This window comes from Perca fluviatilis, chromosome 21, assembly GCF_010015445.1.
Source record: "Perca fluviatilis chromosome 21, GENO_Pfluv_1.0, whole genome shotgun sequence".
NCBI lineage: Eukaryota > Metazoa > Chordata > Actinopteri > Perciformes > Percidae > Perca > Perca fluviatilis.
In genome coordinates, this window is record NC_053132.1 from 18,178,201 (window position 1) to 18,191,691 (window position 13,491).

The window sequence follows — 13,491 nt, forward strand, 5'->3', positions numbered from 1 at the left end:
TTATTTAATTCATTCAGATCTAGGATGTGTTGTTTAAGTGTTCCCTTTATTTTTTGAGCAGTGTATTTGGTACAGCCCTAAACATAATGTATTGTTAATGATTAACTGACTTTCACAAGTTTCTCTTTAAAATTCATTCAGCAGGACATTATAACACTCAACAAAAGCATACAAATAACAGGAATAACACCATTTAACTACTTATTGACTACCAGACTCATTTTGAAAAATGTACCTCTTCGGCTTGTGGCATGACCATCATTTAAACCACATTTCATATAGGAAGAGCGTACAGTTTTTTTTAGAAACATTTCACAGTATTCTCTAGCCTCTGATCTGTGATTAGTCCCGCCTCATCCCAACTACTGGAGTCCAGTACACACCAGCACAAGTGTGTGAGGGTCAAGTACCCTTCCTGCTTGTTTGTCGTTTCCCTGCACTAGCTGCCGTCACCATTGGCCTTGTCCACATCTGGCGTGCTCTGGTCCATCGGCCAATCCCGGAGAAACAGCAGGTCCGCTGATTCGCTCCCCGAGCCGCTCTGGTCCGGCAGGGCTGGCCTTGTCCTTGGCCTTCTCTCATTTCAGTGAGATTGTTAAGGGTGGTTAGATCACCCTCCGTCAAATATTGGTAAACCGCCTCTTAAAATACAAGAAATTAAAGTTATTTTCTCTTGTTTTAACACTTGTATTCATCCAAAGGTAAGTACTAACCTGTAAAGGTTAAGGCCGTTCCCAGCTATCGGAGACTTTTTCTGGGGCACTCAGTCGCCTCAGACTCTGAAGCACAGTTTGCAGGGTCCCAGCTAGAACGATGAAAGAAGCAGACACCAGCATTAGACTCCACTGACCACACAAAACCACATGAATCACTGAGCATTACACCATCTTACCCAGTTCTTCTTCATAGGAATCCAGCTTCCTTAGTAGCTCTGCAACACTGGAGCGCGTCAGGCCCTCCCTGGCTGCAACGAGAAGTAAAATCTTACCTCTTACTAAAATTAAATCACAAAATGTAAGGTGTTATCCAGCACAGTACAGCTCAACCCACCTTTAATACCATTGTCCACTTTTGTTTTATCTTCCATGCCAGTGTAAGAGCTGCTATTCCCATCAGTAGTGAAACAGGAGAGCAGTTCAGTGCTGCAGGCCCTGGACTTTGCCAGTGTGGCGCTCATTTCCTGAGTCAGCCGGTGGTTCTCCACCAGCTCAGCATGGACCCTCCTCCATGCCATCTTGTCTTCCATCAAACATCCCTCCATCACGTTTCGCAGCTCCTTCTCCTGAGACACCTGGCTCTTCAGGCTCTCCGCCTCCTCAACATGCTACATATGGACAGTTAGTTAAATGTGGGTAAAAGGTTTTCCGTTGTGCTCATTTTCAGGTTCACAATTGTATTTAGAGGTTGTACCAGAATATAGGTTTGTGGTTTAATTTTCCCAAAACAATTTTTGTCGTACTGCACATTGCTGCAGCTCCTCTTTTCACCCTGTGTGTTGAGCTCTCTGTTTAAGCTACCAAGTGAGGCATCGCACTTCTGTCACTTTGTTGGGAGTCGCACATGCGCAGTAGCTAGGTAAGAACTGCTAGCCAGTCAGAAGCAGAGTATGAGGGTGGAAGTAAAGGCTGGACTACAATAGAGCTGTTTGGAGCAGTTTGTGAACAGTGTTTTCTCTGGAAGATGGTAAGTCCCTTTGGGGTGGACTTTGGGCTTTTCACTTTGTAAACCTATAACGTGCACAAAAAGATATAACACAGAGGAAAGGGAAAAAGCCAAAATTCAGAAATGTGAAATGTGTATGGCAGTTCCAGTGAGAGTCTGTAGTTACTTTGTGTAGCTGAATGGCCATCTCCTGCATCTCAGCTTCAAGTTGGTCAGCATAAGCCTGTTCCAGAGCGTCGCTGGGTGGTCGAGCACTGCTGTGCCACCTTGCAATAGCCAAGGTCATCATACGCTTGGGTCCAAACAATCTGGAGAGCAAGAATTAATTAATTCAGCATTTCATACTATGAGAAAACAAACACTGTATGTGCTGGAGTAAATGCGAAAGAGTCTCTTACGTGATCCCTATTTCTTTGAGATCGTTTTCAGTCAGGGTGAGAAATATCCGCAGGTCAATGTCTTGCTCTTCGAGTACGGGAAGATACTTGGAGAAGCCAATTTGTTCCAAGAACTCTGCCAGATCCTACAGGAATGGAAGATTTTAGAACGAAGGCAGTCCAGAATAAACTGGACACACACACACACACACACACACACACACACACACACACACACACACACACAACCACACACACAAACACACACACACACACACACACACACACACACACACACACACACACACACACACACACACACACAGTGAGCAAACGTAGACATGCCTTTGGACCAGTGTAGGCGGGTGGAAGACCAGCATGTGCGAGCATCCCACAGTTCCCTGTACCGCTGGAGTGAGCTGCATCGTTGCTTCCACGGCGACTCTTGCCTTTTGAGTGATGGCCCTTGTTTACTCTGCGAGAGCTGCTCTTTTTGCACTGGTCAGAGTCCTGGTGGTGAAAGGGACACCTGTCACAGAGATATCTAAATAACATCTAGTGTTTGACCTTAAATCCGTGGGATTGCTGTGCTCTTGTTTTCACCTCGTTACTCTCCACTGAGCCTTCCCAGTTGAGGCCAATCACATGAGGCAGGCCTTCGCTACTGCTGCTGCTGCTCCTCATGGTGGGCATGTCATTGTCAAAGAATGGACTGTCATCTGTGGTGGTATCACAAAATACGTAATTGCTTTGGCAGACTGCCAGTGTAACTGAGGACATTACTTATCTTACATTGCAGTATTTTTTGTGGTCCATTTCTTCCAAAGACACGTGTAACTATTTCCATTAAGAATTCCAGATGTCACAAAACGCTAGTAATCGTGTGCCTCTCACCTCTGCTGCTATTGCTCTGGCCGTCCAGCTCGTTGATGGGTGAGGTCACGTCACGGTAGCGGATGCCCTCACTCGTCACGTAACCTGGCGTTGCTGCAGGAGGCTCTGTGAGGAGAAAAGCAGTATTAAACTTCTACCCTACTCACAAGTAGGCATGGGCCGGTTAACGGCTTCAAGGTATACCATGGTTTGAAAAAGTCATGGTTTCCAAACCACTCAAATTTCTAGTCTACAAGGACAGAAAGTGCAGTTTAGAAATCTCTCTCCCTGCCAGTGTGCAGTGTGTTTAAAAATAAAATACATTGTGTTCAATGGAGAAGTTTTTTTTTTTTTTTACCCAGACATTTCAAAAATAATAAATTTAGAGCTGTAATTGCAATACCGTGACATTTTTGCTGAAGGTTATCATACCGTCAGAATCTCATACAGGCCCATTCCTACTCATGAGTCATGACTATAGTTATGAATGGCAGCATGTTGAGTGATTGATTTTTTTCTTGTAATTATTTCTGTGATGAAATCTCAAAACTGAGTTTTTCAGCACTCAAGGAAAAAACTATCCGCTGTACACAAAGTAGTGTAAGTGTCAATCAACCTCCTTAATGCACAGACTGTTTGTATTTCCTTTTTAAGGAACTTTTGTGTAATTTGACTTAACAACTGGAGCCACTATACAGGTGACTGGTATGAATACAGGTTAGCAGACTGGATATCTTATGCAACACTACCACACAGCTTGCTGGTGCCTCCTACTCCAAATTTGGCAATGGCCTGGGGCCCATCATGGATGCTAACGCCTTTAGCTCGGTTTCGGCTTGGCCTTATCCGTGGGGGCGCGCTGTCCGAGTCCTCAGAGGAGCTCAGGTCTTCAAAATGTCCTGACGAGTTAGAACAGAAAAAAAAAAAAAATCTATCTCAAAATAAAATGCATAGAAAGGATAACAACATATTTTGTAAAAATAAATAAACAATGAGAAGTTGAGCTGTATCAACAAGCACCTGGTTTGGTCCTTGGAGAACGTGAGTCAATGAGACTGACGATCTTGGTATAGCTGTACAGCATGGCTAGGGCACGGGCAGTCTCTCCTTTGGCGTTGCGGTCGTCTACTTTAACTTTCTGTAAATTATTCAGAGTTAGGATCATAATGAATTAACTCATAATGAATGACAATGAGCCCCTTCTTCGTGTCACATCATCATCACTCATCCTCCGTGGCGTGCAAATGTAACGTACTCACATGATCAAGCAGGTACTGTACAATGATTTCATGTCCAGAAGCAGCAGCCTCCATCAGGGGAGTGAAACCAGACCCTGGCTCCCTGTGGATGAAAGAAAAAAAAAATTTAAAATTTTGAAGTGTTGCAGTGGCTTTGGGATGAATGAAGACACTTACTTGACATTGGCATCAGCATTGTTATCCAGCAGGAACCTGACCATCTGCTGGTGGCCTGTGCTCGTGCAGTGGAACAGAGCGGTCCAGCCTCGAGAGTCCTTTAGCTCCAACTCAGCACCTTGCTTTTGGGGTAAGAAAAACAAAAATGCCTTTCATACTCTGAATAACAAAGTGTTACATAGAACCATAAATCTAACACCTTATCAAGAAAATAACAAACACTGTGGGTATGTTTTGTCAAATGTTTTATTTTAGCATGAAAAAAACAGTTTATAGACTTAAGGCAACTAAACCATCCTTGTTGGTAATTTTAAAGCCAACATCTGGGTTTTGAGAGTAACCTGCCGTACAGCAACCTATTGCGTTGAAATGGCCTTTATGACATCAGTGTTTTCTACCGTTTGCCTTCTGGGTTTGATTTTCTAATGACCCTTTTATAAATGCAATGCTTTTCAGCAACAGACAATCCAATCACTCTGCATGGTGTCATTTTGTCATTGCATGGTGTCATTTTGCATTCATAAATAAAACTTTTCTGAACACATGTTGTGCTTGGATTTCTGAACACACCAACATAGCATGGCATTAACTGTTGGTGTCTGATGGTGCCATTTTGTACCTGAAGCAGAAAGTATGCAATACTTTCATTCCCACAGCTTGCTGCCAGCATCAAGGGTGTTAATCCTTTGGAAGTAGTAGCATTTACATTCACCCCTGCCTCCAGTAGGAGATTTGCAATGTTGTCATGGCCAATGTAAGATGCATACATCAGTGGGGTCCATCCTCCAATGTTCTTGCCATTCAGGTCCACCTCACCTCTGAAAAAAAGATCCAAATGCTGTGGATAATACAAATACATCTGGTGATACTGTTGTTATTATGGTTATTTAGGCACCCACTTTTGGATGCACTCTGCCACCACATCATACTGGCCGATGGAGCAGGCGGTGTGGAGGTCCAGAGGGACGTCTAGCTCCTCAGGCCGCACCAGGGAGTCCCCCAGCCACAGGGAGAGGCTGGCACCCAGCTGCTCGGATTCACTGGCTTCGTCACTTAGCTCAGACATTTTGTACGTCTTCACTCGTCCCTCCACACACCTGAAAACAAAGGTTTAATTACTGTTTACGATTACTGCATCCCCTGAGTTTCTCTTGTTAAAGAACATCACTTGTTTTTTTTCCTCTGAAAATTGAAATTCACATTTTAACTTGATTAATCCCATTTTGCATTTTCTGAACTAGCTATATGTTCTACATGTATCTCCCTCTTTTCCGCAAAGCTCTGTCAAATGCTTCCCATGTCCCAATTGAAAATGTCCACTCTTTATCGTTATTAAATGATAGCAACAACTTCTGCAATCCCTCCATACTTGTTTCAGCATGATTTAACGGTATTTCATTTTTCCCTGGTGCAGTCTTCCAACGTTTTAGGCAGTGCCCCCCTAATTCTGCCATGCTAAATGGGACATTTTGTTCAATCTCAATCAACGCTATTACAAGCTCCTGCTTTCAACTTCACTCTTTAGCTAGCTCAATGTTAGCTTCGTTAGATAACGTTAGCCCGATATGAACGTCTCCTTACACCAACCTAATACACTATGAATAAAGGTAATTTACTAAACGAACTAGCTAGCTAATATTTCACAATACAGCCGAATGTCAAACGTTAAAGACTTACAGGTAACGTTAGTTTGCTGAAACTTTTTGGTTTTGTGTCACGATAAATTGTGCTCGTGTTGAACCATGCCCCGCCCTTTCCTGTTTGAGAGGTCCGGCTAAACTTTTTCAAGAGCACATACCGTACACACTAATATAATAATGACTGGCCAGTGTTATCTTAAACTCATTGCATCGACCTGTAGGGGACATATTTGAGTTTGTAGGTAAATGTTATCTTATAGGCACTGGTTCCCAACCTGGGGGTTAGGGCCCCTAAAAGGATCACTTTAAAATATGAGGAGTCAGCAGATCAGGGATAAGAAATACAATCTGTTACAGTTTCTATTTATTTTCGGATTTTAAATCTTTGGAAAAGAAATCTAGATAATTTTACCTTCTCATGCCTCTAAACATCCTTGAAATGAAATTCACACTTTGTTGGACTGCTCACAGCTCCTGTCCATACCAAGACCTATATATATGAGCACAGTAGACATGGCTTCATTGTGAGGGGTCACAAGCCAAAACGATTGGGAACCACTAATGTATGGTGCTTTTATGCTATGATGAAGTGACACTGTTTACCAAATGTGTTTTTGGTATAAAATGAATATAAAGCAGGTCATAATTAACAGACATAATAACCAAGCAACCTTTTAATACCTCTTTGACCCTCACCCAAAAAAAAAAACCCTGCACTGACCTGACCTCAATGTAGTAGCTGCTGATGAGGAAAACGTTATTCACACATACATTTAAAAAGAAAATACAATGCAAATAAAAATACACTTTTATTTAACTATATGGTACAAGCAGTCAGCAATTCCAGTTATTTTAGGTGTTGGGATTGTTTTTCTCGCAGCCCACAAACCACAAGCACAGTCCAACGTTATGTTTGGGTGAAATGAGTCTTCAGGGTACAAATCAGAGAAAATTGAAGCAAAACTCCTCCTTTGAGGGAGTAAAGACAAAAGCTGGAGTCTCCTCCTGCCTCTGTGCTTTCAGGTGTGTATCCTGGTCTCCAGTTTGTTGCAGGTTCCCCTCCGTGGCTGGTGTCTGGCTTTTGACGTCAGCTCTCCGGTGGAATACAGACTTCTTTGGAGAATCCGACACAAATTTGACCTGACCGGATGCAATTTCTGTTGGAATTGGAGAAATATGTCAATTAACAGCAATTCATGAGTCATTTTTACTGTTCAAATCACTTGACTGCTGCAACCCACTCACCACTCTGAATGAGTTTGTACTGCTTGCTCTTTTCCTCTTCCATTTTCTTCCTGTAATCTCCCGTCATGGCTCTCATCACCTGCCTCTTCTTGGCCAGGGGAGCTTTGGAGCTTCGTAGAGTCTTCAGGGCACGAGAGGCTTCCTCCTCTGCGTGGAGAATGCTATTAACGTGTGTGCTGTATACGCTACACTATATTTTTTGGTCACACCAGGCTTCACATGGTCTGAGTAATCATATCCTAAACATATATTTTGTATGAACAGGTGATGTAGAAATTAAATGTTATACTCTGTTTCGGTGTACTCTTCTGGGACTTTATTCCCAATTCCAGCTGCTCGATGCACCAGTCCAGCTGTCTGTTCAGCTGCTCCTCTGCACTCTGAAACACAGTCACATTCGGACATCAAATCAACTAGAACCCACCATGATTACTTTAAAGGAAATTATTTCGTACTGACCAGCTCTGTGTCCTCGCCTCCTTGACACCCCTCAGCCGAACTAGGCGTTTGCTGCGATTCGGTGCCATCTGAGTGGTTTTTCTTTCCAGATTTCTTCTTCTTCTTCTTTGCTTTTGATTGCGTTGACGGCTCAGGAGGAGAGTTAACCTCCTGCAGCGGGGAAGGCTTTTCCTCTTGGACACATTGTTGGCTGCCTGGAGAGGAAGTGTCTGGGGTCTCTGCCGTCTCCATGTTTTCCACAGGTGGAACAGGAGGAATTTCAAAGTTGAAGGCAAAAGCAGAGCCCTGTCTTGTAAAGGATATCCGTCTCGCTGCTGGTTGGGTCACGTATGATGGAGATGTTGTCTCCTGAAGTGCTGGAGAGTTGTCAGGGAGGAAGTTGAATCTAAAGGTGTTGTCACTGCGAGTCCAGAGGGGATTCTCAGCTCTGTTGTTGACAGGAGCAGAGTTGTTTGACTTCGGTTCAATATCTGTTGCACGAACACACACACACACACACACACACACACACACACACACACACACACACACACACACATATTACGATATAACTTTGGGGGCATTGCATTGACTTAGAATTGCATTAATTACCCCCAAACGTACTCTAACTTTAACTGAAACAGATACACGCAAATGTATAAAATGATCAAACATCAGTGAAAACCTTGTAAGCCCACAACTGAGTTAATTTTAGTTAAATCAAATTGGGGACATTTTTCAGACAAACCGACTAAAACGATTTAAATCCGCAAATACGGCCTATATTAGACCACACAAGTGCATACAGCAAGGCTCATAGGAAATGCGTTTAGCTGGTGCTGTGTAAGATTTGTAATTCAGTTATAATGTACCTATTAACAGCAGCCTTTGCTCGGTCATGCTGATTCTTCCAGTGTTGCAGGTTTTCAGCTGAAAGGTGCCTGTTATACGGAACTATTTTACTCGACGCTTTAAGATACAGACATTCTCAGCGGAACAGGCTCAAGTTTTTAGCCAATATTTGTAAAATACTTCTATTTGCTTGGTTTCCGTGGAATCATGTTGTTTCCAGACTTACCACCGGTGTCACCTGAGAATAGGCCCGTCTGGTAATATTTCCCCAACGCCTGTCGTTCCGCTTGGTGGCGTTCTCCATAGATATATATAAAGGCGTTCTCATCATGACCCAGATAGGCTAGTTTACTGAGTGGATTCATTTGACAAAACAACGTTTTTAATCACTGCAAAAAAACCTTATAGATTGATTTGAGGTTTTTCATCTATGAAAAATAAACAAAGACATTGAAAAATGGTAAATAGGATCAAGGAAATAATTGCAAATCATTTGAAAATAAGGCTTAATTTCTTAATGTTACAGTCTGAATAAAAACCAAATCAAAAAACAAAAGTGAGGTATGAGAGAAGATATGAAAATATAACCATATGACAACCATATGTGCACAACAATAACAAAAGTATTGGTTGGCAATGAAAATCTTAAAGAAAAACACACGTAAAAGCAAAATAATCTAATCTTATCTCGTGCAAGTTAAGATATAGGGCAAAAATATAAACCAATAAAATATAATGTAAGTAATATAACTATATATAATATAATTTGTGTAGACAGTATTGCAAATATATAAAAGTAATGTAAAAAAGAATGTGATAATGTAAATATAGCCTATAAGTAAAAAGAATTAGATCTGCTTCAGCTGAACTTTATTCATAACGCAAAAAAAAAAAAAACTAAATGATATTTGATTCCTAAAAAAAAAAAAAAAAAAATGATCCACTTCTGCAGGTTTCAGCAAAGCATGATGCTGAATTTGTCTGTGGTGCTCTGTAACTCTTCACACAACGCCTTGTGTTTTTTTCTCAACCATTCGTGGGTATACAGAGATTTGTTTATGCAGCTCAGCTCATGCTGTCGATGTACAATGCTTGGTTGGTTTTCAAAATAGAATAATAGAAGTTGGTTTCCTTCCTTTGGTTAAAACAGGTCTATGGTGAGTTTTTCTTTTCCTTTTTTGAGTTAAAATTCCCTTTGTTTTGTTTTCAGATTATAGCCAAATATGGACTCAGAACATCTGGCGTGTACTAGACTGATAGCGTGCAAATAAAACTGCATCCCGAACAGAATATGCCCCGTGTTAATCTTGGATAGGATTTATCCCTTTTCCATCATTGACTGCCACTGACCACGCTTTTCCCAATTCATTAGCCAATTGAAGCTGAAATACTCATTTCTACACATAACTGGCATATCTGTTGTTTAACAGGACAGCATTGTTCCCTTTCGTTCCATTCAAAGAAAAGAAGGGGATTTGATTTGAGCTCGGTGAGCACTCCTGTAAGATATTTGATAAATCCTAAGGATGTAAAACCTATTGCTAATTCCAACACTGTGCGGACTAAGAGGATGCAGTTTCGGGTTCATGAATGAATTAAAACTATGTAGACACCTCCATTTAAAAGAAGGCACTTCTTGTTTCATTCTACTTTAAATGCAGAGGCAGTGATCCTCCTTATTTCCTCCACTCAGGGATTTGACTGTGGACCGGTCCTGTTGGCTCAGGGGCGGGACTTCAAGCGGCGCTCCTCTCAGATTATAAATACCACCTCCTGCACACCCCCACAGTCAAAATAGTCAACCGACGCACGTCAAGGATACGCTACTTTCCCGGAAAGAAAAAGAAAAACAGAACGGTAAAGTGTGAGCGTTTACTATTAGTATTGCGTGTTTCTACATTCGGTGTTGATGGCTAACGTTAGCAGCTATATAGGGCACTTTAATTTCGTTAAGAAACGGTAATATAACGTTGGACTTCGTCAGTCACTTCACAACAAAACGGCGCGCGCCATAGCCAGTCGGCTAACTGCTAGCTACATTCGAGATACTCGTACAAACTTCACTTCAAAGAAACACATGTTATTACAATTAAACTTACATTTAAGGTTTACTTCACTTGAATGGTCATATCAAGTGGACTTAGGGGACTGCCGTGGCTTATTATTGACGTTGTTAAAGCCTAGCTAAGTGGTAGCTAGCTGGCGCCATTTTGCATGGGTCGGCACTAGGTTTAAAATTGCTCGCTAACGACAGCAAAGAAACGTGTGTGTATCCCACAGCTTAATGGTGGCGCGGCTGGCAATGGGCTTGTTTTGTTTAAACCATCGGCGTATCAACACAGGTTATACCCTGTCTGCACATTAAGAGACGTCCCTTGACAAATTGAGTTGGCACTAACTAAACGTTTCTAGTAACTTTACCGTTGTTGTTGAAAAATGTATCAGGAAATTGTTCATTATAAATGAGAATGTTGGCTATAACAGTGTCTATTGTGAAGTTGCTACAGTGACGTTTCTTCACTAGGGTAGGAATTGGGCCAATTAAAAGTAGCCTATTAAGAACCGTAATGTTACATATGAAATTTAATTCGTTGTTGGCTTCATCTTTTTTGTTTTCAGACCTGCAGGTGAAGTATGGCTCGTACCAAGCAGACCGCTCGTAAATCCACCGGAGGAAAGGCGCCTAGGAAGCAGTTGGCCACCAAAGCGGCAAGGAAAAGCGCGCCATCCACAGGCGGAGTGAAGAAGCCCCACAGATACAGGTACACATGCTGTGCTCGTTTGTTAGTGGTGTAGCAATGCTATTGTGATTGTAAATCGGAGGCAACCAATAACTGCACGTGCGTTTTTTCTTCTTCAAACTGTCCAGTGGGAATCGGTCCCCCGGTGTTTCATTGCGTTCACTTGTTGTTGTAGGCCTGGTACTGTTGCTCTGCGTGAGATCCGTCGGTACCAGAAGTCCACCGAGCTGCTCATCAGGAAGCTGCCTTTCCAGCGCCTTGTGAGGGAAATCGCTCAAGATTTCAAGACTGATCTGCGTTTCCAGAGTGCAGCTATTGGCGCTCTGCAGGTGACACTTGATATTTTTACATGTCTGGTTATTGTTTTGCAGGTTATTCTTCTAGCTCACTAGGGTTTTATAACCTTGATTTTTGTCTCCTCGTGTAGGAGGCCAGTGAGGCCTACTTGGTTGGACTGTTTGAGGACACCAACCTGTGTGCTATTCATGCAAAGAGGGTTACCATCATGCCCAAGGACATTCAGCTGGCCAGGCGAATTAGAGGAGAGCGTGCATAAATGATTCATTGGATTTTATCTTTTTAGTGGGGGATTGACTGGGGTTTGTTTTGTAAATCTTGGAACTATTACCAGCATGTGTACCACCTAATTTGCAGTTTCAGGCTTGTTTTCCTTTTTTGTACTTTTTTCATTTCACTCTTTACTTTCTCCAACTGTCCTATTCACTGTAGAATAGCTTCATATCTGTAAATGCTGAAACAATATTCCACTGCCTTTCTCAGGTTTGCATACTATTTTAGAATCCATATCTTGTTATCCTGTGTGTGCATGTCACAGGATTTCTTGTGCTGTAAATAAACTTTCCGCTACCTCAAATTGTTGGCCTGAAACTTAATTTTTTTTCCTTAAATATTGAGTACATGATTTGGATAGGATTAGTGTTAAGTACTTTACTACAATAAAGTTGGATTTTAGTGATTAAACGCATTTAAAATCCTATCTGCTCCTAGCATGCTAAGGACTATTATGTAGTGAGCTGAAGAGAACTGAGCAATTACCTCCAGAGACAACTCATATTGTTACATTTTAATCTGCATGTTGACAACTCAGCTGAACATTCGCAAGAAACTTGGTCTAAACATTTTGTAAGAGATTCGGTGCCACAGCCTAAAATACTAGCCACATTTCACAATAAATACAACCTCGTATATACAAATCTTAAATTTGTTAACTGGATTTATCTTGGGCTTCATCCTGTTCCTCGTCTGAAAGCAAGCCTGGTAACTGCTCATAGAGCTCCTTCTCCAGCTGTACATCAATGTTCGTCTCTCCTCTCAGTGCACACCACAGTAGAAAGCCGGTGAATATCAGGCTGACGGGGAGGACCTTCCACCAGGGCCGCTCAAACTGGCTCCCCATGGAGCGGTCAACTTTCCAGGTTCTGTGACTGGCTTTACTGGTGGAGAACTTTATGGGTTCATTGTTCACCTCTTTATCGCCATCTTCGGACTTCGCTAACCTCTGAGAGGTCAGAGTCAGGAACCGCACACCGTTCAGTCTGATGACAAAGAACACGAATACATCAGTTACGAATGGAAAGTAAATTTCCATGTTAATTTAAGTGCTGTACTAATGTATAATTGTGATGTACTTGTGCTTCAGTGTTTGCGTTTTGGAGACTTAACGAGATTTAAATTTCACATACAAATCAGTTTAAGTATGACGCCCGGGTATAGATTAAACAACCCAACGGTGTACATATATAACCTCTAGCTTAAATTTCATATTACTTGAGAAAATCTGTAGGTTAGTAACGTTAGAGGGTAACATTAGCGATACAACTTAGTCATTGAGCCCCACCACTAATAGTCAACGTGGGATCTATAAGCAGATGTACACTCACCTCACAGTCGGTGTAACGTTAGCTTTATGAATCAGTATCCCTCGTCTGAAAGCAACGCGTGTCAGGCTGGTGAAAACTCGTCCTGCTGTTGTAGACATCTCGGACAACTGGTCATCTTAGGACAAACGACGTTGAAATAAACTGAAGGTTTTCTTATCAAACACACCTTAGTAGGTCATGTAATCATTGTGCACCCTTGAATTTCTTCCGGTGCCGCTGTTGAACCATAGACACTGGTTTTGACCGTTCCACTAAAACGCAGAGGACTAGCTTCTTTTTCTTTATGGTGGGCTTGGTTGGTCTGTTAATATTTAATATATTAAATATATGGCCTGAGAAACACAAAC

General features: G+C 41.9%; 4 protein-coding genes across 5 annotated transcripts; 1 reads left to right on the plus strand and 3 right to left on the minus strand.

The window, feature by feature from the left end:
- Window positions 1-27: 27 nt before the first annotated feature.
- Window positions 28-6,105, minus strand: anks3 (ankyrin repeat and sterile alpha motif domain containing 3). Of its 2 annotated transcripts, XM_039787714.1 has the most exons (16): window positions 6,005-6,105; window positions 5,227-5,424; window positions 4,947-5,145; window positions 4,328-4,449; window positions 4,172-4,253; window positions 3,933-4,050; window positions 3,662-3,811; window positions 2,934-3,038; window positions 2,643-2,758; window positions 2,385-2,549; window positions 2,061-2,185; window positions 1,829-1,970; window positions 1,051-1,324; window positions 893-964; window positions 714-805; window positions 28-641 (listed from the first exon to the last, which is right to left on the minus strand). In XM_039787714.1, the coding sequence occupies exons 2-15, from the start codon at window positions 5,391-5,393 to the stop codon at window positions 723-725; spliced, it is 1,920 nt and encodes a 639-aa protein (XP_039643648.1). In that variant the 5' UTR covers window positions 5,394-5,424; window positions 6,005-6,105; the 3' UTR covers window positions 28-641; window positions 714-722. The 2 variants fall into 2 exon arrangements, with proteins under 2 accessions (XP_039643648.1, XP_039643649.1); XM_039787715.1 differs by lacking the exon at window positions 6,005-6,105 and having other exon boundaries at window positions 28-639; window positions 5,227-5,393.
- A 654-nt stretch (window positions 6,106-6,759) lies between these two features.
- Window positions 6,760-8,722, minus strand: c21h8orf33 (chromosome 21 C8orf33 homolog). The gene is made up of 5 exons (XM_039788554.1): window positions 8,523-8,722; window positions 7,672-8,141; window positions 7,502-7,592; window positions 7,213-7,359; window positions 6,760-7,124 (listed from the first exon to the last, which is right to left on the minus strand). Exons 1-5 carry the CDS (start codon window positions 8,548-8,550, stop codon window positions 6,910-6,912), a joined length of 951 nt encoding a protein of 316 aa, XP_039644488.1. The 5' UTR covers window positions 8,551-8,722; the 3' UTR covers window positions 6,760-6,909.
- Window positions 8,723-10,217: 1,495 nt separating this feature from the next.
- Window positions 10,218-12,117, plus strand: h3f3d (H3 histone, family 3D). The gene is made up of 4 exons (XM_039788565.1): window positions 10,218-10,359; window positions 11,122-11,264; window positions 11,419-11,572; window positions 11,671-12,117. The coding sequence occupies exons 2-4, from the start codon at window positions 11,137-11,139 to the stop codon at window positions 11,797-11,799; spliced, it is 411 nt and encodes a 136-aa protein (XP_039644499.1). The 5' UTR covers window positions 10,218-10,359; window positions 11,122-11,136; the 3' UTR covers window positions 11,800-12,117.
- Window positions 12,118-12,312: 195 nt separating this feature from the next.
- Window positions 12,313-13,357, minus strand: c21h16orf91 (chromosome 21 C16orf91 homolog). The gene is made up of 2 exons (XM_039788563.1): window positions 13,145-13,357; window positions 12,313-12,799 (listed from the first exon to the last, which is right to left on the minus strand). The coding sequence occupies exons 1-2, from the start codon at window positions 13,240-13,242 to the stop codon at window positions 12,469-12,471; spliced, it is 429 nt and encodes a 142-aa protein (XP_039644497.1). The 5' UTR covers window positions 13,243-13,357; the 3' UTR covers window positions 12,313-12,468.
- Window positions 13,358-13,491: the final 134 nt, after the last annotated feature.